Source organism: Silene latifolia, chromosome 1, assembly GCF_048544455.1.
Source record: "Silene latifolia isolate original U9 population chromosome 1, ASM4854445v1, whole genome shotgun sequence".
NCBI classification, from domain to species: domain Eukaryota; kingdom Viridiplantae; phylum Streptophyta; class Magnoliopsida; order Caryophyllales; family Caryophyllaceae; genus Silene; species Silene latifolia.
Window position 1 is genome coordinate 35,513,514 of NC_133526.1, and position 27,556 is coordinate 35,541,069.

At 36.9% G+C, this 27,556-nt stretch overlaps 2 protein-coding genes across 2 annotated transcripts; one reads left to right on the forward strand and one right to left on the reverse strand.

Annotated features, from left to right (window-relative positions):
- The first annotated feature begins 10,553 nt into the window (after window positions 1-10,553).
- On the forward strand, window positions 10,554-22,646 carry LOC141603284 (putative ethylene response sensor 1). Its single transcript, XM_074422891.1, has 6 exons — window positions 10,554-10,710; window positions 19,160-20,073; window positions 20,759-21,127; window positions 21,494-21,760; window positions 21,994-22,118; window positions 22,205-22,646. The coding sequence occupies exons 2-6, from the start codon at window positions 19,183-19,185 to the stop codon at window positions 22,377-22,379; spliced, it is 1,827 nt and encodes a 608-aa protein (XP_074278992.1). The 5' UTR covers window positions 10,554-10,710; window positions 19,160-19,182; the 3' UTR covers window positions 22,380-22,646.
- Window positions 22,647-24,892: 2,246 nt separating this feature from the next.
- On the reverse strand, window positions 24,893-26,976 carry LOC141603300 (large ribosomal subunit protein eL19z-like). The gene is made up of 5 exons (XM_074422892.1): window positions 26,757-26,976; window positions 26,175-26,297; window positions 25,411-25,724; window positions 25,208-25,260; window positions 24,893-25,102 (listed from the first exon to the last, which is right to left on the reverse strand). Exons 1-5 carry the CDS (start codon window positions 26,866-26,868, stop codon window positions 25,078-25,080), a joined length of 627 nt encoding a protein of 208 aa, XP_074278993.1. The 5' UTR covers window positions 26,869-26,976; the 3' UTR covers window positions 24,893-25,077.
- Between the last annotated feature and the right edge of the window lie 580 nt (window positions 26,977-27,556).

The window sequence follows — 27,556 nt, forward strand, 5'->3', positions numbered from 1 at the left end:
GGTGCTGGGCGTCGAAATTTGACGATGACAACCATAAATATAATAATAATAGCATAGTTCAACGGTGAACGATGATGGTTTTTCGGTGGCTGGCGTACAATCGATGCGAGGCTGGTCAATGTGGTAGTAGGCGATGGTAATTCGTGGGACTGTGAGAGAGGTAGTAAAGAGGGAGAGATGGTATTGATATAACAGGTCATTTTAACCTAATGTAGCAAGTGAAAATTGAGATGGTGTATTTTGAGAAGGTGTTCCAAGTTGGGTTTACTGTAGGTTAAATTATAGTTCGGATTATTTTAAAAAGATGGTTAATAGTTTGGATTATTCTTATCAATTAATCCTTATACAAATTGATTTTATTTACATGTTAATGATTAATCCTTAATGATAAACATTAAGAATGAATTTTATGTACAAAAACCGTCTCAAATCAATTAATATTGATTACTAATGATTATTAAACGGATTTGAAAGCTTAAAGGCTAAGTTTAAAAAGTAAAACAGAAACTTTAATGTACAAAAAGTGAATTTAAGAGACCAAGTGTTAATTACCGAGTCACTAAAACACACGTTTGAGTATGAGACGGAATAAACCAACCAATATGAAGAATTAACGATTTAAACCGACTCAAAAAGAAAAGGTTTAAGAAAATAAATTGAAGAGTAAAATAATTTGATGAAAACTAACTAAAAGATGTAGGTTGAAAGAAAAGAAAAGAATTGAAAAAGAAAGAAAGAGAAAAGAACGAATCCGAGGAGAAGAAGAAACAGAGTAGCTGAAAGCAGCCTCTGGAAAAGGCGCAACAGAAGCTGCGATCCTTCCAGAAGGCGCATCAGACACCGCGTTCTACTTGTCAGATCTGAACGGTTTTGACGAAATAAGGTTTGAAACGTGTATTTTATCAAATTATCGTCTTGATATTAATATGATGTAAACTCGTAAAATAAAATCAAAACAATATAAACAAGATTAAAATATGGGATTTTACACCCTCAGACTTACATGTTAGCGTCGCGAGATTTAACTAAAATCAGCTTTTTAGTGGTAACTCGACTCGATCTATGCAAACACTAAAACTTGGGAGAGACGATCTCTCACTAAGTTATTGAGAGACCAATCTTTCGTACCCTTTTATTTGTATTTTGTACCCCTTTTATTGTTGATCGTGACATAGTAATTTTGTATCTATTTACATAATAAATGTACCCATTTTATCATTAATCATGATTTATACCTTTTACCTTTAGTACCACTTGTTCTTAAAATTGTACAATAGTCTCTCAATAAAGCTTATTAAGAGACAGTCTCTCAGGAGACCTACTCCTATGCAAATATGAAAGTGCCCTTGAAAAAGAGATTTAAAAGATGGCTAATTTGATAACTTATACCTTGAATAATCCATTTTTTCAAATCTTATACCTAAGATAACTTTTTTATAATATCTTATACCTAAAATCCTAATTTCTTCAATACTTAATACCAAATCTCAAATAAAAATATAAATTGACTATCTTACCCTTTCTAATTCACTAATCACCACCCTTTGGCCACCACATTAACCCATCCCCACCATATTAACCTACTAACCCCCCCCCCCCCATCACTTCACCACCACGCACCACCCACAACACTGCCTACCCCACGCACCACCTACCCCCACCTACCACCACCTACCCCACGCACCATACCCCCACCAGATCTGCCACCGCCTACCACACGCACCATTACTCCCCGGTAACACCAACACCACTCACCTCATACTGAAAAACGACCCACCACCTCATACTCTCTCCTATTTTCTTAAACTTCAGCCACCATCACGGACCACCACCACCCCTCATCTCTCTTTCTCGCTGCCGCCCTGCCCTAGTCATTGTCCTGCCTCCACCACTACCAGATCTGCTACCACAACTCATGCACCATACCACCATAGCCTCTCCTCCTTTGCCGACCACCTTACCCGACACACCTCCTCCTCCTCCCTCTACAGCCCACCAAACGCGACACCTCCTCACCATACAAACACAAAGCTGAAAAAAATAAAAAAAAGGCTAGATCTGGGTGAAAGGAGAGATAAAGAGGCGAGAAAGGAGAGAGAAGCAGTGGTTGTCATTGGTGGCTCATGGTGGTACCGGCAACGAGAGAAGGTGACTGGAGGTGGTGATGAGGTGGATGTGGGGGGTTAGTGGGTTAATAACTTAATATGGTGTGGGGATGGGTTAATGTGGTGGCCAAAGGGTGGTGATGGGTAATTAGTAAGGGTAAGATAGTCAATTGATGTTTTTATTTGAGATTTGGTATTAAGTATTGAAAAAATTAAGATTTTAGTTATAAGATATTAAAGAAAGTTATCTTAGGTATAAGATTTGAAAAAATGGATTATTCGAGGTATAAGTTATCAAATTAGCCTTAAAAGATTGATTAATTATGGTGTAGTGGTTGATGCGTGCATTTTATATAAGTATTTCGTACTTTATTTGCATGCATTTCTATGCATTTTGTGTAGTGTTTAGCTACAAATGTCCCCCGAATTGTCTAATTTGGTTTCTCTTTGTATTATTTGCAGGTATGAACCGGAAAGGAGCATAATCAAGCCTAAAACATGTCCCTATGCATGCATTTAGGAGATGCGTTGAGTTGGAGCTTGCAAACTACTATTTTGAGATGCGCAAAGAAGTAAGATAGCTAGGCGAGTAAAGGAAGAACTTCAAATTGCTAGTGCCTATTTTGAAGAGCCATATCTCGAATTCTCCAACAGATTTTCAGATGATTCCAATTTAATATAAAATCTTGTCCTCTTAGCTTTCCAACGCCACCGGAAACGCCCTGTTTTCCCAAGTAACGAAGAAATGGCAGCCATTTGAAGTTCAGTGCGCGAAGTAGGAATTGTGCGCTGGAAAGTACTCGATCGAGTACAATTGTGTTCGATCGACTCCTTTTTCTACTCGATTGAATGGTGCCTTTTTAATAAGCGTTTGATTGAGTACCTAAAGTACTCGATCGAGTGGTTTGAGCTTAATTCTACTCGATCAAGTAGTTTCAAATGACTCGATCGAGTGGTTTGCTATTGGGCTCGGGCTTTTTAGTCTTATTTCGTTATTAGGTTAAATAAAAATCGTCTTTGATATATAAAGGACGACGATAGAAACCTATGGACACATCTTGGACGCTGTTCCTTGACACTTTATAATTTCTTTTCTCTTTTCTACTGTTGACTGTTTTCCTCTCTTTTTCTGGATCTTTTCTCTGTAATTCTCTTTTTCCCTTTTCTCTCTTTAGTTAATGTTTATTATTTCTCTTCCCTTTGTTCTTGCTCTTTTCTCACTCATGTCTAGCTAATTCTCCCTGCTAGGATTAGGGGATTCGATGGACCGATGTTAATTGCTAATTAGGTTTATAGATTGGTCGTTGTGGTTATGTCTATGTTGTTAATCGCTGCTTTAATTGTATCTTGCTAATTGAATTGATGCATTTAGTCTTTTTAATTTTGGTAAGCCTTGACCTAGACCGGAAGGTTGGAAGGGGTAAGACCTGAAGTGAACAATAGAATGCTTTAGTGTGGGCGGAAGCTAAGCTAATAGTATTTTAGGGCGAATTGAGACCGGAAGGAGATATTCATTGCCCCTTAGACCGACACATCGACTAATTTGTGACCTTAACTGCGATTGACTGACGTTCATTGATGACCCGACATTCTAGTTTTCTCTCTCTCTATTTAATTTCTCTTACTCCTTTTTAATCTCATTAGTTTATCCAAAACAATTCAAACCCCCAGTTTAGTGACCTTAGACAGACCGAGTTGACAAGTAGATAGTGACCGCCTCCCTGTGGAGATCGAGCCTACTTACCTCTGACTTCTGTTATTAGTACTTAGGTATTTATTTTTGGTACTGAACGACGGTATCAAATTTTTGCGCCGTTGCCAGGGAGGCAACTTTCTATTTGCTTGTTATTTTTGTCTGTTTTTAGCCTCAAGAAATTTTTCCCTCGAGGCCGTTCTCATGTTTTTCTTTAGTGCTGTTTTGATAAGTCCTACATAGACAGTTCTAGGTAAAAGATCGTCAAAGGGAAGGGTTGAGTACCTTTGAACTTCCACCTATGTTCCATTCTATGGTGCAGCAGGTGGTTTACTGTGGGAGATGTGGTGCTGCTGGGCACAATGCAGCTGTTTGCTTAGCAGGAAATGACGAGGTCTATGCGTTCAAGCAGTATAAACGAGCTAGTCAGCCTTTTGTAATTGTGCCGCCACATCTACCTTATCAACGAGGCTATCAAAAGCCTCCTTTTGTCTGGCCTCTGCAACAACAAGCTCCTCCTCCTGATAAACGGAAAGAAGAGATTGCTGAGCTGAAATCTTTGGTGAAGGCACTTGCACTCCAATTGCAAGAACATGATAGACATACTTGCACGCAAATTGATGAGCTTGAGTCTGAAATAGCTCAGTTAGCTGTTGAGTCGAACATTAGGCAACCAGAGAAGGTATGCGTTACCTACGCAGAGAATGGTCTTTCCACGAAGGACCCGCGTTCCCTAGTGCTGCTGATGACTGGGATGACTCGGATTACGAAGTTCTATCAGATAATGATGCCTCACGCGAAGAATTCTGCACTGATCAACAAGAATCACTCGATCGAGTGAATTATATTGGTCAATCGAGTGAAATACCTGAAGAAACGTTCGATCGAGCACAATACATCACTCGATCGAACAGCTTCTTAGAGGAAGTACTCGATCGAGCTGTTTCATATACTCGATCGAGTGAAAATCATGAGGAAAGCTTTCGATCGAGTAATAATTCCACTCGATCGACTGGTTTGGCCAGAGAGAGCAATGTAACGTCACTTGAGTTCGTTCTAGATGACGATTTTGATGATGATAATGGTTACGGTGAATCTCCCCTTTTCAAAGCCGAGTTGGATGTGCTTGAGGCTGCGATTTACGGGACGGTATCCACAGAGGAGGATGACGAGAAGACAGCTGAGTCGGTAATTGCTCCTAGCACGGATGAGGTAATATATTCTTTTGTCAGTGATTCCGACATTGAGAGCAAGCCACCTGAGGTAACTAGCGATAATTTTATTGTTGTTAATATTAATAGTACGCTACCTCGTATGACTCGTGTTTCTTCTTTTAATGCTATACCCCCTCCCAGTTGGTCAATTAATTTAACAGTTTTTCGCCGTTCTTGTAATCTTAAATTTGTTAATCTGAAACGCTTCCCTAGATTATTATTAATTGCTCTCGAACTCCTTTATTTTGTGGACAAATTTAGGAGCTGTCATAGGAAATTTGTTAGGCTTAAACGTTTATACATTTTATTTTCCTATGCTTCTGTTCTATTATGGTGCTACTTACAGTTTTGTATAGCACATGCGCAGCTGTTTGATCGGTTGCTGCGTGCTTTGAGCTGTTTTGACCAGGCTAATTAAGAGAGGCTCGTTGAAGAAAAGAAGGTCGAGCTGGGACCTGTCTGAAACTAGCGCTGTCCGGGAGGCGACCCGGAATTTACGCTTTTTAGTTGTTTTTCTAACATTTGGGTTTTTGGTGTGTGTTTAATAATGTGTCTTCTCGATCGAGTGCCCAACTTTCTCGATCGAACACTTCTACAGCCCATTGCACTCGATCGAGCAATCTTCTCTCTCGATCGAGCAATCTTCTCTCTCGATCGAGTTGGTTTGCCTTGATTCGCTTCCTGTGACGATGTCCTGCAGCTGTTTGTGACCTCCCACGTTGCTGGCTGGTTTGGGGAGGTCCCTACTTCGCGTTATCTTGTATGTTTTCTACAGCTTCACTCTCTTCTTTTCTAGTTTGCATTTTCTTTTCTTATTTTTGGGTATAATGAGGGCATTGTACGGTTTGGTTTGGGGAGGTTATGCATCCATATCTGTGTCTGCATCTTGTTTTTATTTGCATTTTTGTTATCACATTTAATTTCTGTATACATGTTTATTTCCATAAAAATCAAAATCCATAAAAATTCAAAAAAAATCAAAAATCACGTTTATTTTTGCATATAGGTTTAGTCGGAACGGTAGATTTCCGTGATGAAATTGCACTTTAACTTGTCATTTTTACTTAAGTCGTGCATCTAATTGATAGTTATTAGCTGAGTCTTGGGTATATCTACGAGTTTTTGTTCAAATTTAGCTGACTGTTTAGACTTGACCTGATAAATTGGCAACCTACTCTATAAATACTGAGTTTTAGAGCCTTATAACTGGTGACATTCATGACCGATTAACATAGGAATTGAGAGTAGTACTCCTTGCATAGCATGTTCATCATTTTTGCACTTTTATGATATTCGATTTCTTGTCAATTGCATACATTCGGGTTTGTGGTCGGTATCACATGCAGGGTGGTGCTTGCAAATTTCCCTTTTCTTATATTTTTCACCCATTTAGCTCTACTTAAGCCAAATTTAGCCTTTTTGACCCATTAGCTACATCCAAAACTGAGCCTGTCTAGTCAAGCTAGTTTAGTATGTCTTTTGTGGTATATTTTTCCGTCCGAGTTTGGCCAACGGTTTATTGATTGGAATTGGTGGAGAATGAAGGAAGGGAGGATGAGAATGAAAGAAAAAACGTGAAATTAAAAAAAAAAAAAAAAAAAAAAAAAAAAAAAAAAAACGTGAAGGAAGAAAAAAAAAATGAAAAAAGTGGTGATTCACGTAAGTTAGAGGAAGAAAAAGAAAGAAAAGAATGAAAAATATTATTTGATTTATATCGTCTGTTTAATTAAGACTGTATTAAAAAAGGGAACTTTGTGACGGTCTTCTCCTTATTCTTATTTATACATTTTTTGAGGAGATAGTGTATTTGGTTAGTGAGTTGTGTGCCAAATGAAGGGCACTTGTGTTTACTTTTCAGTCAATTGAGATTAGGATGGTCTTATATGGTCCTGTTTAGGAGCTAGCTTGACGCTTTTACCTCCACATTTCCATAATCTATTTTGCCTTTTCTCATCTGAACCTCACTATTCCAATACTATTTGTAAGCCCTCGGCTGTGACGAACATTGTTGGTTGGAATGTGTGCATTAGTACTTGAATCGTCTTTCATTTTTGTTGCATGCATGCTATGTAGGTCGCAGTTTAAGTGAGCGATTGTTTCTCTTTCTCTCTTTTACATATATAATTCACCATTTGCTTCATAAGAGAAGAGTGATCACGTGAGAGTCCGATTTTGTTGGTCTTGCAAGGTCGATAGGTCAGCTTTATTTATGGACATCTTATAACTCGTTTGCGTGTTGACCGTTGCAGCTGTAACTGTTGATTTCCGTTGCATTAAATTGGTTCAAGTAGACAAGTTATAGCTAGCTCTGAGCTTTCTTTTTCCGTTCCATTAGTTTGGGATATAGTTTGCTGGGGGACAAGCAAAGGTTTGGTTTGGGTAGATTTTATGCGTGCATTTTATATAAGTATTTCGTACTTTATTTGCACGCATTTCTATACATTTTGTGTAGTGTTTAGCTACAAATGTCCCCCGAATTGTCTACTTTGGTTTCTCTTGTATTATTTGCAGGTATGAACCGAAAAGGAGCATAATCAAGCCTAAAACATGTCCCTATGCATGCATTTAGGAGATGAGTTGAGTCGGAGCTTGCAAACTACTATTTTGAGATGCGCAAAGAAGTAAGATAGCTAGGCGAGTAAAGGAATAACTTCAAATTGCTAGTGCCTACTTTGAAGAGCCATATCTCGAGTTCTACAACTTATTTTCAGGTGATTCCAATTGGAGATGAAAGCTTGTTCTCTTAGCTTTCCAACTCCATCGGAAACTCCCTGTTTGCCCAAGTAACGAAGAAATGGAAGCCGTTTGAAGTTCAGTGCGCGAAGTAGGAATTGTGCGCTGGAAAGTACTCGATCGAGTACAATTGTGTTCGATCGACTCCTTTTTCTACTCGATCGAATGGTGCCTTTTTAATAAGTGTTTGATCGAGTACCTAAAGTACTCGATCGAGTGGTTTAAGCTTAATTCTACTCGATCATGTAGTTTCAAATGACTCGATCGAGTGGTTTGCTATTGGGCTCGGCCTTTTTAGTCTTATTTCGTTATAAGGTTAAATAAAAATCGTCTTTGCTATATAAAGGACGACGATAGAAACATATGGACACATCTTGGACGCTGTTCCTTGACACTTTATAATTTCTTTTCTCTTTTCTACTGTTGACTGTTTTCCTCTCTTTTTCCGGATCTTTTCTCTGTAATTCTCTTTTTCCCTTTTCTCTGTTTAGTTAATGTTTATTATTTCTCTTCCTTTGTTCTTGCTCTTTTCTCACTCATGTCTAGCTAATTATCCCTACTAGGATTAGGGGATTCGATGGACCGATGTTAATTGCTAATTAGGTTTGTAGATTGGTCGTTGTGGTTATGTCTATGTTGTTAATCGCTGCTTTAATTGTATCTTGCTAATTGAATCGATGCATTTAGCCTTTTTAATTTTGGTAAGCCTTGACCTAGACCGGAAGGTTGGAAGGGGTAAGACCTGCAGTGAACAATAGAATGCTTTAGTGAGGGCGGAAGCTAAACTAATAGTATTTTAGGGCGAATTGAGATCGGAAGGAGATATTCATTGCCCCTTAGACCGATACATCGACTAATTTGTGACCTTAACTGCGATTGACTGGCGTTCATTGATGACCCGACATCCTAGTTTTCTCTCTCTCTATTTAATTTCTCTTATTCCTTTTTAATCTCATTAGTTTAGCTAAAACAATTCAAACCCCCAATTTAGTGACCTTAGACAGACCGAGTTGACAAGTAGATAGTGACCGCCTCCCTGTGGAGATCGACCCTACTTACCGCTGACTTCTGTTAGTAGTACTTAGGTTTTTAGTTTTGGTACTGAATGATGGTATTAGTAGTCAAATTGGTCGGTCATGCAAATATGACTGGTACCCAGAATGATCTGGGCTTACGTGGTCGTGTAGAGCAAGCAGGGGTAGGCGTCGAAAAGTAAGAGCGCGGTCTTAGAATGCAAAGGAAGAAGAGAACGGCGGACACTCGCGTGAAGAATATTAGGCGGAGGCCTCTATTTATACTAATCACACGAAGGAATTATGGTAAAAATAGGAATATGAAAGAAATCCGGAGAAAATCTGGAAACTGGAGAAAAAGCAACCCAGGAAGAGGCGCAACATGAACTGCGACTTTTCTAAGAGGTGCAGTACCTGCTGCGTTTTCTCTTGGGCAGTTTCCTCCTCAGCAAGAAAGATTTCCGCGGTTGATTTTAGGAATTAGCGAAGATGTAGGCTTCCTTATTCCGCAAGGTAGATTCGTGATAATAGATAAAATTTAGGAATATTACTCTGAAAAATTCTAGAATATTCCGACTCGGGTTTTAGACGGTTTAGAAAATGGAAGCGGTTTTTTACCCGGACTCCAAATGAACTCTAATTACTGTGAAAACGACCGTATCGGCGCGTAGATGACGACCATGAGGTTGACTCGACTGTTTGAGCTATCACGTGTCGACGAACTTACGAAATGTCATAAATCGCTCCGCATAATCAGACATGCAGCTCAATCATCACTGGGTGGTTGGTAAAAGGTGTAGAAACGAGGTGTCTAAACGTATGACGTGACCTCTGACCTCCGCCCCCTTCCACCCTCCATTAACAGTTTACCACTCAACCATCATTCCATATATTTCTAATTTTCATTAACCCTAATTTTCAAAATTCTCAAATTCATTAACCATAAATTAGTTGAATCTTAATCTAATATAATTGATGCAAATTAACTCAGTTAGAATCATTATTTGATAAACCCCAAATTTGCTGATTAATTTGATTAGTTTTGAGAAGAGAGGTAGAGAGAAGGTTGAGAAGAGAGATAAAAAGTAGTTTTTCTGTTGTTTTTAGTAAAATGGAAAAAAGTATACGAAAGAGTAATATTCGTTCATGAAAGAGCAATTACGTTTATAAATGTATTTAGTTTAGTTTAAGTGAAATCAATTAGCATAATTGTTTATTCGGTCTCATTTGGTCCATCAATCTAGTTCGCGTTAGTTTAGGTTGGATTCGGGTTATGATACATAATTAGTCACCATTTATCGGTTTTACATCGGGTGAGATTTGAACGGTTTTGATCACCCAAATTTTGAATTCCACCGGTCTGATTTCAAATGGTCCGGGTCGAATTTCTAGAGTTGGGTCGCTTTTTTGCTTGTTCTAACTATAATAAGTATTCTTACTTATCAATCACATGTAGACCAGAGCTGACAAATTTGACTCCGTCCGAATAACCCGACCCATCTCCCGAACCCGAGATCCGAGTTTGGCCCGAACCCGAATAAACCTGACTCGAATGTCTATTGCTGCCAACTAATTATTATCCATTAATATCTTGATAATCGTTGATTCGAAATGAGCCGGCCCCCGACTCAAACGTCTATTGCTGCAAACTAATTATTATCGATTAATATCTTGATAATCGTTAATTCGAAATGAGCTGGCCCTCGACTCGAACCCTTACAAACCCGAAATCGACAGATCTTAACTGATCTGACTCAAACCCGATATAAGTGACCCGTTTGTCACATGAGACTACATGACATTTGTAACACGATGCACCCGAGTCGGTTGACGGTTGTGTTTACACGGTCGTAGCATTTTCATCGGCGATAATCTCCACCATGGCCAACCACCGTACTTTTCTCTCTTCTGCCCAATTTTGGCATCCTTGTTTATCATCTTCCAGATATGAGGTATTTTTCTGATTTTATGTTTCAAGACTGCTTTTTTACCGTTATGATTATTATTGTTTTACTAATTGCTTATTTACTTGTGTTTTTTGTGATGAATTTAATGGATGCTTTCAATTTATTACTTGTTGTTATGTTTTTCTTTCTAATTTCTCAATTTGAGGCTAACCCTTAATAGGACGGCCATTGAGTCCCTTCCTTGTTGTTATGTTTTTCTTTCTAAATTCTACCTGTGGTAAACAATGGATAAAGGAACAATCTTTCGGAACCCGGAAGGTACTGCCTGTGCATTTTGTAAACAATGGGAGTGATTTGGTATTGCGAGGCTAGTTTGTTGTTTATTTATCTATATCGAAACAATAATAGGATTTTGATGTAGTTCAGGTGTAGAGTAGACAAGATGATGCTTGAACTAATAGCAGGCTTTGTAAAACTTCACTAAATTAAAGAGGCATGATTAAAATCCTTGATTTTGTTTCGATACTTGCCGTCAATTACCATCATGCACTTTGTTCAGTTGAACAAGTACTTCCTCACTAAGCTTAACTTGTGCACTCTTTTGGTGTGTTTGTGTGACGCGGGTATATAGTATACAATCCAGAATAGACTTGTCAAACAGGTCATTTTGATTGGTTTGGGTTTCTTTTTAGCTCCAAAGTTATCAGGTTATACAAGATTACAAGGTAAAGGTCATTTTGAGTCGGTCATTTTCTGGTCATGTCCTTCAACTCAGTTTGGGTTATAGTTTGGATCATAATTTGGAACGTTTTTGCAAGTCATTTCTAGGTAGGGAACTCAGGATATATCGGATTGGTCAACTTGGGGTTATACTTTCCGTGTCAAATGGGTTTGGGTCGGGTTGTTCCAATAAGGGTCACTCTTGGTGGGTCATATTGCCATTTATAGCCGGAACGAACAACATCAGATGATTAATCTCATAATAACATCAGATGATTGGTCAACTCGAATGATCCTCCGATACCATATATAACCTGCTGTATACTTAAAATAAAATGACACAAGAATAGGAAAAAGGGGTAAAGGGAGACATGATTAGTTGATCTAAATACAGAGCTATGATTATCACACCTTTTGGAAAATCCCAAAATACAATTATCCACGTCGTCTACTTAACAGGAAAAATTGACGGAACAAAAGTAAAGGGTCACGTCAATAAGTATTGATAATGTATAGGGTTACCATGTGTTTTGTTTAAAAAGAAGGGTTACTGTGTTGGGACTATGGCTTTGTAAATTACTAATGGAAAGCACACTTGGGCAAAGGGGAAAGAATAATAAAAGAAGCGGAATATTCACGTGGTATCCTAGAGATTTCATGTTATTGTGTAACATGACCAAAAAACGTTAAATTCCGTTACCTAATGTTCGATGTGAAATTGCTAATGATGTACTCCGTATTAATATTTGGAGAGAAAATTAATTAAGGGAATTTAAGTGTGGAAGTTTAAATAAATATAGGGTTATTTAATATGAATACTCCATACTATTACCCATCTTCCTAAAATAAACCAAACTATATTTTAACCTAGAATAAACTCAACTTCGGATACCCTCATCTCAAAATACACTAGCTTAATTTTAACCTGCTACATCAAGTTAAGATGACCCGCTAAAACAAATATCGTCTCTCCCCCTTACTGCCTCCCCCCACGAAACCACAACCACCACCCGAACAACCACCACCTAGCATATTGACCAGCCTCCACATTGATTGTAGGCCAGCCGCTGAAACACCGTCACCATTCACCACCGAACTAATTATTGTAGGACAACCGCTTCCTTAGTACCACCACTTGCCCCATCTCTTTATGGGTCACCATCAATCTCAAATTTAAATCAAATTCAAAATGATGAACAAACATTAACACAAAAAAAAGCCGTATGAATCTCTCCAACTCCCAACAAAATTACCTTAATTAATTCTTCAAACACTTAGATGTATCACAAGCATCAGAATCTCGCAACATCATTAAAAGGCACAATCTTATTCACAGGGGTTGGAAAATCAGAGTTTGTTGCCCAGAAAATATCACCAACATTAGTATCTTTATAATTAAATCTGGATTTTTATCCCCAATTAATGCACTACTTCACGGTATATTGGATTTTTAACAAAAAATGATGTTTTTGTATTGCTTAGTAAGTCAGGAAACTGTGGACAATTGATTAAATTAGCACTGTACATGTGCCAAGGCAAAAGGTGCATTTTTTATTGGTGTGACATCAAATGAGGTTAATAATTTGATGAGTTTTGTTGATCTTCATTGTATATTTGCCTTTGCATCGTACCTGTGCAAAGCCTATTTGATCTTGCTCCGGTTACATCGACCACGATTCAGATGGTTATGTGGTTATGGGGATACTGTGGCCATTTCGTTGATGGTTAGTATGGTTGTGGGGTTGTGTTGTTATGGTGGCCGTGCATAGGAGTTGGGATAGTGGGCGGCGGTGGTGGTGGTGGTGGTGATTGTGGGTGGACGGTAGCAGTTTTGGCGGTGGTGATATGCTGAGGGGAAGAGGGTTGAGTGAGTGGTATAAGGAGGGTGAATAGTAGTTTGTTAAGAAAGAGAGGGGTCAGTTAACTTGAAAAACATTAAGAATGAAGGTAAGTTAGCCGGAACAGGTAGTCGGTAACTCAGATTATTATGAGAAGAGGAAGGTACTAGTATAGTTTATTGTGAGTTAAAATAAAGTTCAGATTATTATGAGAAGACGATCAATAGTTTGGAGTATTACTATTAAATAACCCATAAATATATATATAAAATAAGTTTGTATGAATCCTTTAGGGTTGAAATTTTGCACAACATACCGTTATCATTCACATGTTTTAAATTTATTTATTTTAAATTATTTTATTACAATAACAACAACATCAGAGCCTTAATCCCAAAATGATTTGGGGTCGGCTGACATGAATCGTCCTTTAGAACTATGCATGAATGAACGCACACCTCAAAATGAGAACAAAATATAAAAGGAAAAAGGGAGAGTGAAACATAATACAAAAGTCAAGGTAAACTTCTAGGTTTTAAAAATCGACTTTCGGATTTTTTTTTATAAAAACAAAATTTAAATCGAGAATAAAGATTTGAAAACCGAAGTAAAATTAAAGGGTCCGAAATACCTTAAAAGTGAACCAAGTAAAAATATATAAGAAAGTTGTTGGTAAAAAAAGGTATAATAAAGGAAAGAAAAAAATAAATTTTTTAAAAATTAAATTAAAACCCTAAATAAGTCAAATAACAACAAATTCTAAAAATCTACATGTATCCTTTCCCTCCATTGTGCCATCTCCGTCACCATTCTCTCCTCAAGCCCAAGAAATATCATATCGTGCTCTATGGCTCTATCACTCTCAGCCATGTCGGTCTCCCCTCTACCGGTAGGAACCTTTTCTGTTCTCCACGTCTCCAGCCTCCTAACTTCCTAACTGGTCCGTCCATAGGTCTCCTTCTCACATGGCCAAACCATCTTAGTCGATTTTCCATCATCTTGTCCTCTATTGGCGCCACTTTTAGCTTTTCCCTAATCATCTCATTCCTTAATCGATCTTTTCTTGTATGGCCGCACATCCACCTCAACATACGCATCTCCACGACACTCATCTTTTGAATGTGACAATGTTTCACGGCCCAACGCGCCATCTTTTTGAATAATAGATCCTAGATATCTGAATAAATTTGACCCCTCAACAACATTTCCATCTAAAATAATACTCGCCACCTCTGTCAATCTCGACCCGCCACGGTAGTGAACTAACACCTCAAATTATTTTATTAAATTCAATTTAAAAAATTTAAACTTACTTTAGAATTTAAATTAATAACTATATAAGTAAAAAAAAAACTAATAAAATTATCATATAAAATATTTTAAAAAATAATTCTTATTATTTAATCTTTTCATATAAAATTTAATCGGAAATTTTCCATGGTTACCCCTTAATTTTGTCAGATTTCCCAGGGTACCCCTACCTTTTAAGAATCTGCCTATGATACCCTTGAGATTCCATTTTTGTGCCCATGGTACCCCTTAATATAACGGCCGTTAATGAAACATTAAATTTTGATGACGTGGCAATAATTAATAAATTAAAAATAATAAATAGAGATAATTCCTATGTAACGCTTGAGGTTTGCACGTTTTCCCCAAATACCCCTATTTTTCTCCAAAATAACTTTAAATGCTCATATCTCCTAGTCACGAGTTCATAAAGCCACGATTTTTTTTCTAAATTATAGATCTCGGAAAGGCAATTATTTTGGAAAAAAAAAACTTCATTTTATAACGATTGATCGAAAGTTATAGTCAGTCTAAGTTTTTTTAACGAATAAACTTTGACTAGTCGTAACATCGAAGATATAAAAAAACGCGATTTATTTTTTCAAAATAAAGATCTCCTAAAGATGATCAACTTAGGAAAAAAAATTGCAGCTTTTTGATATCGTAACTAAGAGATACAACCAGTCAAACGTGTTTTTGTCGACATTTTTTTTTTGTTAAAAACAGGGATATTTGGGGAAAAGTTCAAATCTCAGGGGTACTATGGAAATTGTTCAAATTTTTATTTTTATTTCTTATTAATTTTTAATTTTTTAATTATTGCCACGTCATCAAAATTTAACATTACGTTAACGGCCGTTACATTAAGGTGTATCATGGGCACAAAAATGGAATCTCAAGGATACCATGGGGAGATTCTTAAAAGCAGGGCTACCATAGGAAGTCTGACAAAATTAAGGGGTACCATGGGAAATTTTCGAAATTTAATTTTAAAAATATTAAAATAATGAAATTAATTTTGTTTTACAATTTCAAAATACTTAATACATTTCTTTAGTTTATTAAAAAAATTCCAACAAAAGAAATTCAAGTATAAAAGTTAAAATAATGAATTTTTTTTTTTAATATTTTGATGAATTTATTTAATAGATTTCTAATATCTATATTTTTTTCAGTTATTCATATTAATATTAATTAGCTAATTAAATTTTTTATTTAAGGTAGGTAGATCATTAAGCGAGCCATTTTAGCCTTAAGTGAACGAGATTATAATGGAAATCTGAAGTAAGGGTATGGTGTGCATAAAACTGAAACCTAGGGGTACCAGATGCACAATTCTAAAATATTGGTTACCATGTGAAAAAGTCAAACGTCAGGAGTACCCACGTGAGACAATGTGCCTTATGTACAAAACGCACCTAAGGTGCCTCGAGGCCGTTTGTCCAATGCCTCACGGAGCCTTGAACCCGAAGCGCACTTTTTTTTTCTCTAGATAAGATTGTTGTCGTGTTGGTATTAAATATTTGGGGTCCAAGAGACTTGTCCCATTTTTGTGTCTCATTTCCTGTCTCATTGCCTTAATCTTGCGACACGTCATCAGTTACATAAGAAAATAAATAACAATATCTATTAAACTAATGATGTGTCACAAGGAGAATATAGCGGGACATAAAATGGGACCGAGAATCCGCTCTGCGTCCAAGAGTTTACCTCTAGCCGAAGAAATTACGAATAATTTCTATAAGGTTATAAGATACCTTTCTTTGAATACTCGTGTGAAGAGGTTATAAGATCAAATGAGATACCTCGTATTATCTTCCGAAATATGTTGATGCATTGAACGTCATCCATGTGTGATAAGTCTTCGGTGTAATGTTAATGGTCTTTGAATATTTGATCCTTATATAGTGATTGCATTTAGGACATTGGTAATTATATACAATTAACATATGCGCTTTTAGTAATTTTATGGGCTCATTCAACTTTTTTTCTTTTTTTCTAGCGCGATAATTGGTTTGTTCAAACTCGATAATGTTCCATATGAGGTTATTAGTATTGTTTTTTATTCTCTGAGAAATATTACCTAATATGTTTTTTCGACTTCGGAAAGGCAACGGTAGGATTTCCCCCTTAGCCCATGTTAGATATTTTTTTTAATGAACCTACTACTAACATCAGATGTATAAATCTCAAACTTACTGCGTCTTTACTGGTACAAATGCTGTCTATTTTCTCTTTGTTCTGAAAGCCTTTGTAATATCAAAGAGTCTACCATTACTTTGTGCATCATTTTCCTGTTTGTAAGTCTAACTTCATTCTACTCTCTTTATTTTTTCCCTATGGTAATTTTATTAAATATATAAACATACTATTCCGTCTAAACTTGGTGAATGAGGATTTATGTTCGTTCTAATTACACATAATTGACAGTTACCTTGGTGATCTTCTTTATTCTGAGGCTGTCCTTCATATAGATGAATTAATGGACTGCATCTTTTTCTAATCCTTTATACTGTGCTGGTGACCCTGAATTTGGGGATTGGCGCTGCTGGTCATAGTATTAAATATTCGTTTTGTGTCTTGTTCGTGGAATAAGTTGTGTCGTCTCAGCCTGTTCTTGGTTGTCATGTCATAAATGCGGCTGATAACACCTTTTAAACTCCTCACGCGTGGCTGCGTTAACCTTCTAAGCCTTTATGAAACGCTCACAATTTGGTCATGACGTGGATTTAATACCATGTGGTTGATTGGTAGTTTATTGTTTTTATTTTTAAGTTTGTTTCATTTATTTACTCAAATTACTTCATATTTGTGGCTTATTATTGTTTAATAGTATGAATTCCCACATTGAATTGAAGGGGTGGCATATAATTTTTCCATATGTAACTAAAACGTAACCAAGATTTGTAGTTACGGGGAGAAAATTTGCAAGGGGTAAACTATAAATAGAATAAGGTAAATAGAGAATTTTTTTTTAAATTGTAACTAAAACGTTTCAAGTTTTTCATTGCTTGGGGTGGGGGGTGTGTGTGTGTGTGTGTGTGTGTTTGGGGGGGACTGCTCCTGGTAGCCCCCTTTCGTTCTACCGTATGAGTCTTGTGATTGTTTCCTCCTCTTTTCTTTTCCTCCTCTTTTCTTTGTCTCTCTTTTAAACTGTGTGATCTATATCAAATTGCATTGTTATCTTCTAATAGTTTTGTGAAGGAATTGAGCATATTGTAACCTTTTCAGTTAAGTAGCAGCATTATTGTAACTGGGAGCCTTTACCCATTAGGAGGGCGAAAACAGCCCACTTAGGCTATACAACATCACCTATTTCTGTGATACTGGCCGCAATTCTGCAAATGACTTGCTGGTCTTGTCTGATCAATTTGATGATTACCACTTTGGTTCCAATTATTACTTTGAATTTGTTTATGTACTTGAATTTGCATGGAAGAGTATAAGATTTCTAAATCTAATTAGAAGTTATTGTGTCTACTAATTACATTTTGAGCTATAAAGGTAAAATAAGGGAAAGCTACATTAATTACTTAGATGAAAATTTAGATCCAATCATAGTGGATTAGATTTTGGATTTTAAACTTGTAATTTATAAGCGGTCACGAAAATGAAATTTACGTTTTCTCTGTTTGCAGCTCTCTTAATTAGAATCTAGTTGCATCTGGTAATTGATGGTTCTTTCTCTCTCATTTAAGATGGCCGTTGATGTCTGTTTTTCTTTTTCTTTTTCCTATGGTTCCTTGACATACTTAAAAGTACCTCCACTATAATTTTGCATCGTGTGGATAATCTCGTAATGATTTTTAATCTACTAGCAAATGATATCCTTACGTTTCTTTGTACAAAAGAGTATGAATTGGGGTTCTTTTTGTAAACATTACTTTTCTTTTGTCCAGCTGCTGGATACAAAAAGGAAAGACCATATATATTTATATATCAGCAGTTCGACACTAGACATGACAAAAATTTACCTGACCCATACGCAAGTAGGGAAATTTGAATATGACATGAACTCAAATTGACTCAACCTGACCTGATTCGACTAGAATTTTGCTACTCCCAAACTGACCCTCCCCCCTATATGATTTGATTATAACATATTATTGCAAACTGAAATGACTTGAGTACTTGACGCAACCCAAATGCACCTGAACTGAGTTGGATCCAAACTGACCCGACCCATATCCACCCGAATGAGCTTTTGTCAGGTCTCCTTGTCACGTTGTGGAACTTCTTTAACGTTCATTCTTAGTTCAATTGGTCTCCCTTGTGACGGGTTACCATTTGTGGCGGATATTTTGTGAGATAAAATGGTAACAAAATGGGTTAGTGGAGAAAGGGGACCACATGAATAGTGTTGCAGAGAGAGAAAAAGTGGGTACATTGTGAGGTAAAATGGTATCCGTCACAAGCTTGTGACGGATATGTCATGTCTTCAATGAGAATTTGTGTTCTTAGTTATGCATCACAAAGGACGCCGTGATTAACTACGGAGTTCTTAATTTGCTTGGAAGTTTCTGCAATTGTTCCTTCTTTAATTCTTCATAATTTTATTATTCTAGATATTTACATCCTATACTATAATTGAACTAACAGCGAGTCCTTCTAACGAAACCCTATTCACTATTTTGATAATGACTCAGGTTCACAGCTACTTTCTTTGGCAATGGACTCTTCTAACTCCACTAATGTATGGCCAGCTGATGAACGGTTTTTGGCACTTCACGGAGTGTTGGATGTGGTAATGGCGATGGCGTATTTTGCCGTCCCACTAGTCCTTATCTATTCCATGCGATTATCATCAGGATTACCTCTCAAGAAAAAAATCGTTTGCTTTGGAATAGTTGCTATCTTTTGTGGGGTCAACTACATGACAAACTTACGGAAGTATTATCAGCATCTTGATTCTCCACTGATAATGATTGTGAAAGGTTGTTATACTGTAATGGCGTTGTTAGCAGTTATAGTCCTGTATTTTGTCTTTTGCCTGAAAAAGAGAGAGCTTTTTCTCAAGAATAAAGTTGAAGAGCTGAATTCCATGCAAAACCTTATTCTTCGGCAATTAAACACTAGAAAAGCGTACGATAAGCTGATTCATGAAATCTTAAGCACCATTGATGAGCAATGTATTCTCAAGTCCGCCGCTGTTGGACTCGGAAAGATTCTAAACCTGGAGGAGTGTGCCGTGTGGGTCCCATCCCGGACCAATAACACACTGTGCCTTTCTCAATGCTTTAAAGGCAAAGTTCCTATTGGTACAACCGTGTCTATGAGCCTTCCAGTGCTTGCTCAAATCTTTGGCAGTGTTAAGCCTGTGAGGATACCGCTCACATGTCCCTTGGTGAAGACAACTTCAATTTGTGAAAGATGCATGTCACCTGATATTGTGGCTATTAGAGTGCCCCTTCTACATTTCCCGCGCAGTGGACGTCATGACTGGCTTAATACTTCAGCAATGAGGTATGGCGTGATGGTTTTGGTTTTGGTTCCCCCCTCAGACAGCATCGTCAAGTTTCGGGATGATGAGTTGGAACTTTTGGAAGCCTTAGCAGAACAGGTTCTGATTATTGACTCTCTCTCCCTCCTCCTCCTCCGCCCTCCTCCCTCCCTCTCCCTAATGCATGCTTTAAATGTTTTTTGTATCCTAGTACTCTAGTAGCGACTGTGAACTTCAGAAGTCTGGCAGAATTGTACTCAACATTCCTCTAAAACTAGCTGTCTGCCTGCTGTACCTTTGCCAACTTGTGATAACCTGATTTCCCATTTAAAAACTATGTTGAGCTTATGCTTTCCTAAATGATCTTCCTAAAGTAGTTTACCACTTAATGTGGTTGATTAAATTGGTCCTGCCAGAAGGCCCATGGGTTTTGTTTATTTGGCAACGAAGAGTGCATAGTTTTCGTAAATGTTAATAGGATCTTTTGGAACCTGAGGGAAGAGTGTTCCTCAATTCTGTCACCCTATCTGAGGTTAACAGTTCACCTCACAGCTAGTTACCCAATAATTGAAGAAATTCCTGGATATTTTTGCTAAAGCAAGATTTCAAAACATGAGCATATTTAACAATTTTAGCGAACGACCTCCTGGTGACCCATCTGATAATTATTTCTTTGGAAGAAAGCTCATATTTGCTGCCCTATATTACTTCGGCACTTTGTATCATTTGTTTGTCTTTCTTCTGAGCGCTCTATTTTCCTGATCAAGAACATTTATTTGATTATGAGCATGTTCCTCAAGTACAGGTTTCTGTTTCCCTTGCTCATGCTTCGACGTTCGAGGAATCAGCTATTACTCATGACCACCTTAGGATGCAAAACTCTTCACTAGCATTAGCTGCAAGAGATATGGAGATGGCTTTCCGTGATTCCATTGTTTTGCGGGACGGGATATTCAATCAAATGTTGATGGTCCAGGATATTATCCCGTTATTGTCAACTTTCTTATCAGAAACTACATCAACACCTGAGCAAAGGATGATGGTAGAGACTGTACTAAAGAGTGGCACCTCTATGGATTTACTGATGGAAAATGTGAGGGATCTTAGACAAGTCGAGGATGGTAGTCTAGTGCTCAGACGCAGGAATTTTGACCTTTCTGCCACCATCAATCAGGTATTGATCGTGAACTATGCATTATAGCTTTACAGGGTTTCCGTAGCCGACTATCTACTTTGAGTGATGGTTTGCTTCATAGAAGGAATCGGTGATGCTTCCATGATTCTGTACTTCACATGAATAGACAAAAATTGTTTTGGTTGAACTATTGAACAAACGATTTAAAACTTCGCAGTATTCTAATGTACCTAGGTGGCTTCGTAAGAAACTCCCTAAATTAGAAATTTACGATTCTTGTGTTTAATGTCGACCAAAGACCAAACAGCCTTTCATTTAGTAATCACCATAAAGTGTATTTAACTTGCGTCTTTTTCGCGGGCAACTAAACAACCACTGAATACACTTAATATTTTTTGAGTGCAGGTTGTTGATATGATGAAGCCAATAGCGACAGTTAAAAAGCTCTTGTTATCACTTACTTTAGATCCGAATTTGCCAGCCAATGCAGCGGGTGATCAGGAACGCTTAATGCGTATTATTCAGAACATTTTGGCCAATGCTGTGAAATTTACTAAAGAGGGCGGTATCTCAGTTATAGCATCTGTAGTCGAACCGAGATCCTATAGAGCTTGGCGGCCTCGTAAATTCTATATGGTGCCAAGTAAAAACCATTTTTATCTAAGAGTTCAGGTAGACTTTTCTTCTGAGGAACCTACACCTGTTTGATTAATTATCAGTATGTCTAGTCCGAGTCTGTCTCAATGTGAGATCAATCGAAATTCTCAAGATATGATATTTCTCATTTATTCGAGTCATTAGGTTCTGTTTCACATTGAGATGGTCTTTTGTAAGAATGTGTTCGGTTTTTTAGTAACTAGCTGTTTTTTGGGGATGACAATGTTGTTACCTTATCTGAGCCGCAGATTGAGGATTCAGGTTGTGGGGTTGACCCGGATGAAATCCCGGAAATTTTTAACCGTTTCATAAATCGCCAACATGCTCCAGACCAGTTTCCCAGTAGCTGTCTCGGGCTTCCAATTTGTAAACGGTATGATAATAAGTCTTTTCTTTCCTGACATTGAATCTATATTTGTACCTTCTCATTGATCCTTAACTCATTAACTATTGATTTAGGTTGGTCAATATCATGGAAGGCGATATCTGGGTTGAGAGCGAAGGCTTAGACAAAGGTACAACAGTTGCATTCATCGTCAAGCTTTGGAAAAGCGGTAGACGGCCAAGCATTGGAAAAGACCAAAATGACCCGGATCTTTCGCAGAAGGCAATTGTGGGTGAACAACTCGAGTAAATGCAGAGTCAAACGCTTAAAAGACATTGCGAAGTTTTCACATTTCTTGATTGATGATGAGTTTTAGACTTTTAGCATGATCTGAGGTCAACTTTTGCCATCTACATGATCTCTGTCGTTCCGGATTTGTTATAGGAAGCTTAAAGCCAAGTATGGTTCAACCTCCTGTAACCTGAATGCTACTGAAGTTCCTTCAGGGTTTATGGCATTGTTATGAATACAGTAGACGTGTTTAATTTAATAGCATGCATTTACTTTCCATTTTAAGTGATATCTTTATCGTACAGGGTGTTTCGAGAAACACCATTGTTTGCAAGCTGAGGCAATTCGCCTTATTAATGAGTATCAAGCTTTTCTATTTATAATAAGGCGAATTGCCTCAGCTACCGACATATACTAATCACGTCATACACACACACGATTACTTTATTTAGCTTATTTATTATACATCATTCCTCTATTTAGCTTATTATTCACATATCTTTTCATGTCTCTCTTTTTCCTGTCTTTACGGACGGATAGTGAGTACAATCATTAACAAGGTTCCACAAGATCAAGGAATACTTGTGAGTATAGTTATGGATGTAAAAGATAAAATCATAGACTAAGGAAAACATGAATAATCCTACAAAGAAAAATTACAAGAGGTATTAGAGAGATAAATTAGCATATATAAATCACATCAAACATATACTATACTCTTCCTTTATTTAGCTTATCATAATAATATTTGTATCTTCTCATGTTGCTTATCAGTTATCATCTCCCCCCTCCTCCCAAAAGAGGATGATGCCTCCTGTATTCGACCCGAACCGCTTGACCTGTTTAACAGGTCTAGACAAAATTCACCAAAACAAGTTTGAAATTCGTCTCCAAAAAAGGTCAACTTTAGATAGTCATAACTTGAGTTATAAACAAGATATTCGAGTTGAAGATGATAGTTCATCCTCATATCGTCTAACGATAGGTCACACGTCTAAAATGGACAAAAAAGAGAGAGAGATATTGTTAGTACAAGTGGACATGACGAAGTTGGAAAATGTCCTGACCGAGACCGGGACAACCTCAAAAAGAACTCTAAAACACTCGTCCCAACCGAGACACATTAATCTCAACCAAGGCGGCACTTGGACGTGTATTTTCAGCCCAATAAAATCAATAAAATAAAATATACACGCTTTTTTTTTCTCATTTCTTTTTTATAATCGGCACATATACACCCTTTACAGACCCTAGTGGCTAAAGGCTAAAGCAATCAATACTATATATTAATTCCAGAAACCAAGAGACTTCAATGTAATTAAAGAAATCTATACAAATTAATTATACTATATAGTTTTAAATTGATAGCACCGTGTGATGGACCTGATTAAGGGACCTCAATATAAATATTATATAGTTTTGATTAAAAGTATAATATAAAGATGCCTTGATGAAGAATATTTATGGAAACTACATTAAATTAAAGTAATTAAATTTAGAAAACACAAGAATATAGTGATTTTCCTTAAAATTAGCATGCCCCACCTATGGAATTAATTAGTATCATCATAAAATTATACATTAAATTAAATGTAGTAAAAGTAATAGTAGCAGCAACGAGATTAATAAATTAACGGTATTAACGTGAAAGTAGTGACAGTTATAATAATGATAGTGGGAGTAGTGAAAGTAACTACGAATGTAGTGAAAGTAATAGTGGTAACAATGAGAAAAAATATGAACAATTAAATAACCAATCGACTCAAAGAAATATTTTATTTATTTAAATATAGGTCGGATAAAATTAACGGGAATAATGAATTTAACAGAAAAAAATAGAGGAAATAGTAAAAGAAACAATAACCACGGGAGTAGTGAGCGTAATGATATTAAGAAAGAATGTCGTGAAAGTAATAATATTAATAGCAGGGTAGTGAACGTGTCTCATAATTTGAAAATAAATTTTACATTTCATCATAATTACAAGATATGCTGTAGAAAAATATATTACAAATAGTAAATGTGTGAGTTAGACAACTCCAACATAGTTTATTTCATTGAAAATAAAATTTAACGGTAAATAGAGATAGCTCGGGCGAAGCCGGGCACCAAACCTAGTATAAACCTATTGGGCGTACTCACCTATTGGTAGGAGATGGCATATCGAGCGACCAAATTGTCATTTTTTTTACTCAAAAGGAATGAACATCCATAATTAATACAAATGACAAAAAGTTCTTTTATTTTGACTGAAACGAGGTTTTGGTAGGAGCTTTGGAGCAAATATTCCGAAAATGTGTAAAAGCTGAAAAAAAAATGGCCGAAGTTGTGAATTTATTTTCACTATTTTTAATGTCAAGTTGGATACTTAAATCAAGTTTGGTCATCCTCCAGATCAATTAAGTATTGGTCATCGTCCCAAATTATTCCTCGACAACACTTGCTTTATTTGACGTTATATTTTGTTAAGACATCTTCGGCCAAAATCAGCATTAAATTTCAATGTTCAAGCTAAAAAGTGAAGACAGCAGTAGAAAACCAGTTAAGTTACAAAGAAAATAATACATAGCAAAGATGAGTTCGACATTTAAGTATCTGTCTGTCTCGAAAGCACAAAATAACATTGGCTGGCAGCAAAAAAACGTACTACTATGCTAAAGCAATAAGCTCCACAAAAACCGACTAAGCTTCTTTGTCAAACCTTCATTAACAGTTTTCAATTCTTCGACTTCTTGGTGCTCCTGAAACAATGAACCCATAATCAGGTCAGAAACTAGGATAAAAATCATCCCCTTCAAAAGTTAAAGCACAGATTGATTTGATATCAACCAAGTAAGTGAACTTACTTTGCAGGTGCAGCGACAGCTGTAGCTGGTTGTGCAGGTTCAGCGTTGGGTCCCTGTAGAATCAAGGTATTGAGAGACAAATGAGCACAGTACATAAATACTTCTGTTGGTAGACTTGAAATGTGAAAGACAAACCCATTAACCAGGAACCATAAAATCAAACAAGGAATAAAAAGTAAGTGTTTATCCAGCAGAGAGTTTACCTGAGCAAAACGCTCCTCTCTTCGAGCCAACTTCCTTTCCCTACTAGCCTTGTTCTTAGCACGTTTAGCCTCGAACTGATCAGACAGAGTCTTATCTCTTGCCTTCTCAGCCTTGGTCTTGTGAATACTTTCCATCAACACTCTCTTGTTCTTGAAGACATTACCCTTGACCTTCATGTACATCTCGTGGTACATATGTTTGTCAATCTTCTTAGACTCACGGTACTTACGGAGCAATCTCCTGAGAACTCTCATCCTCCTCATCCACAAAACCTTAGTTGGCAGCCTTGCCTCCCTGGTACCCTTCCTCTTACCTTCATTGTTTAAAAACTCTCTCAGTACAGAACTATATGATCCATTTTGTTTACATAATACTCGTATATGTTTCCAATAAGTCATTGTCTATTATGAAACATAAGAGTTCAGACGATGGCTATCTGCACTTGCAATACTTGCAATTTTACATTTTGTTTATTGATTTTATTCACTAAGCCCAGATTAAAGATGGATGACAAAAAAAAAAAGCTACAAATTGTCAACTAATTGCTAAACCTACAGCATGTAAATTTCGGAGACTAATAACGCACATCGAACGGAGATCACCATTCACAACAGAAAACATGCTAAAATAGTAATCCATCTGTTTTTCTTAATTCAATTCAAGATTCAGAGAAGTTGCATGTTTGATGTGAGACAGATTAGAGAGGACTAGGGCGGGTATATGAAAATGTAAAAGGCATGTAGAATGAAGCAGTAAAATGTACCGTATCCAGAGTGACGACCCTTCCTCTTGGCCTCCTTCATGCGGCGAGCACGTGACCTGGAATGAATCTTGGTAGGCTTTCTGATAATGAAACCATCCTTAACAAGCTTTCTAATATTTTGGCCTACACACCACAATCAAACATGTATCACTCACTATTCACTCATTTCCAAACTCAATCAACTCTCTATAACTCAATACCAGAAAAACCACAACATTACCAAGTGAATCGGACACCTCTACGACCAACAAAAATGTATACTCCCTCAGTCTCAATCATTTGTTTAACTTTGATTAAAACCACTCACAAAGAATTAAATAGACAAACAAATGATTAGGAGGGCAAAGGGAGTAATTCTTGAGTAAAATATAATCCTACAAATCAGATACAGAATCACAACTACTAAACCGCACACAGGTATTACTAACTTCTCCATATTAATATACCCTCTCAAACAATTAAAAAAAAAAAAGTAAACAAATGACCGAGACGGATGGGTATCAGAACAGCCACAATCTCAAAATCTAAAGAAACGTGAGATGCAATAAAATGGAATAGAAATGAAATGAGATAGAAACTTACGAGAATTGGCCATGGAGATTTCATTGGTTTCATTAGGATCAAGCCAGACCTTGCCGCGACCACACTTGAGGGTGTCAGCTGCGAGTCGCTTCTGAAGCTTCAACGACACCATTTTTACAGACCTCAAACTCTCTCTCAACTCTCTCTCTCTTCTCTCACTCTCCTTTGTAAGTGAGCTGCGAGGGGATGAAAACTGCAATGAGGCGTGTTTTATACCATCTCTCTCTAACAATTAGGGTTTTCTAGGTTTCGGTTTCGGGTTAGGTTTTTTCTTTTTGGATGGGTTTGGATGTGGGTTTCACTTTGGACTTTGACCACTCAAATTATTGGGCTCATATATAAAATTTTGTATATTGATCTGATAAAGTTGACTAAACTCGATAAGGCAGATTCAAAATTCTAAAATAATCCTAGGTTGCCTGACCTAACTCAAAATTCAAGTCCCGAACAGTTATTGACTCAATGTTGACCAACCTCCAAGTGTCCTGACCCAAAACCAACCGATCTGTGATGGACTCGATCTGAAATGATACAAAGTGATCTAAAATTACTAGTATTACTAGTTTGAATGTCCGTGCGTTGCAACGAGGTAATTAACTTATTTATAATGCAAAAAAAAAAAACGTTAAAAGGGTTTAATGTTTACATTCTATGTCTAATGATTTGTTTACATATTATTAAAATATCTCTTTCAAAAAAAAAATAAAAGATTAATAAATACGTGGGTTAACTCTTATTTATAATCATATAATCACCCCACCTTATACTAATCTTTCAATGTGGGACAATTCTACTATCTA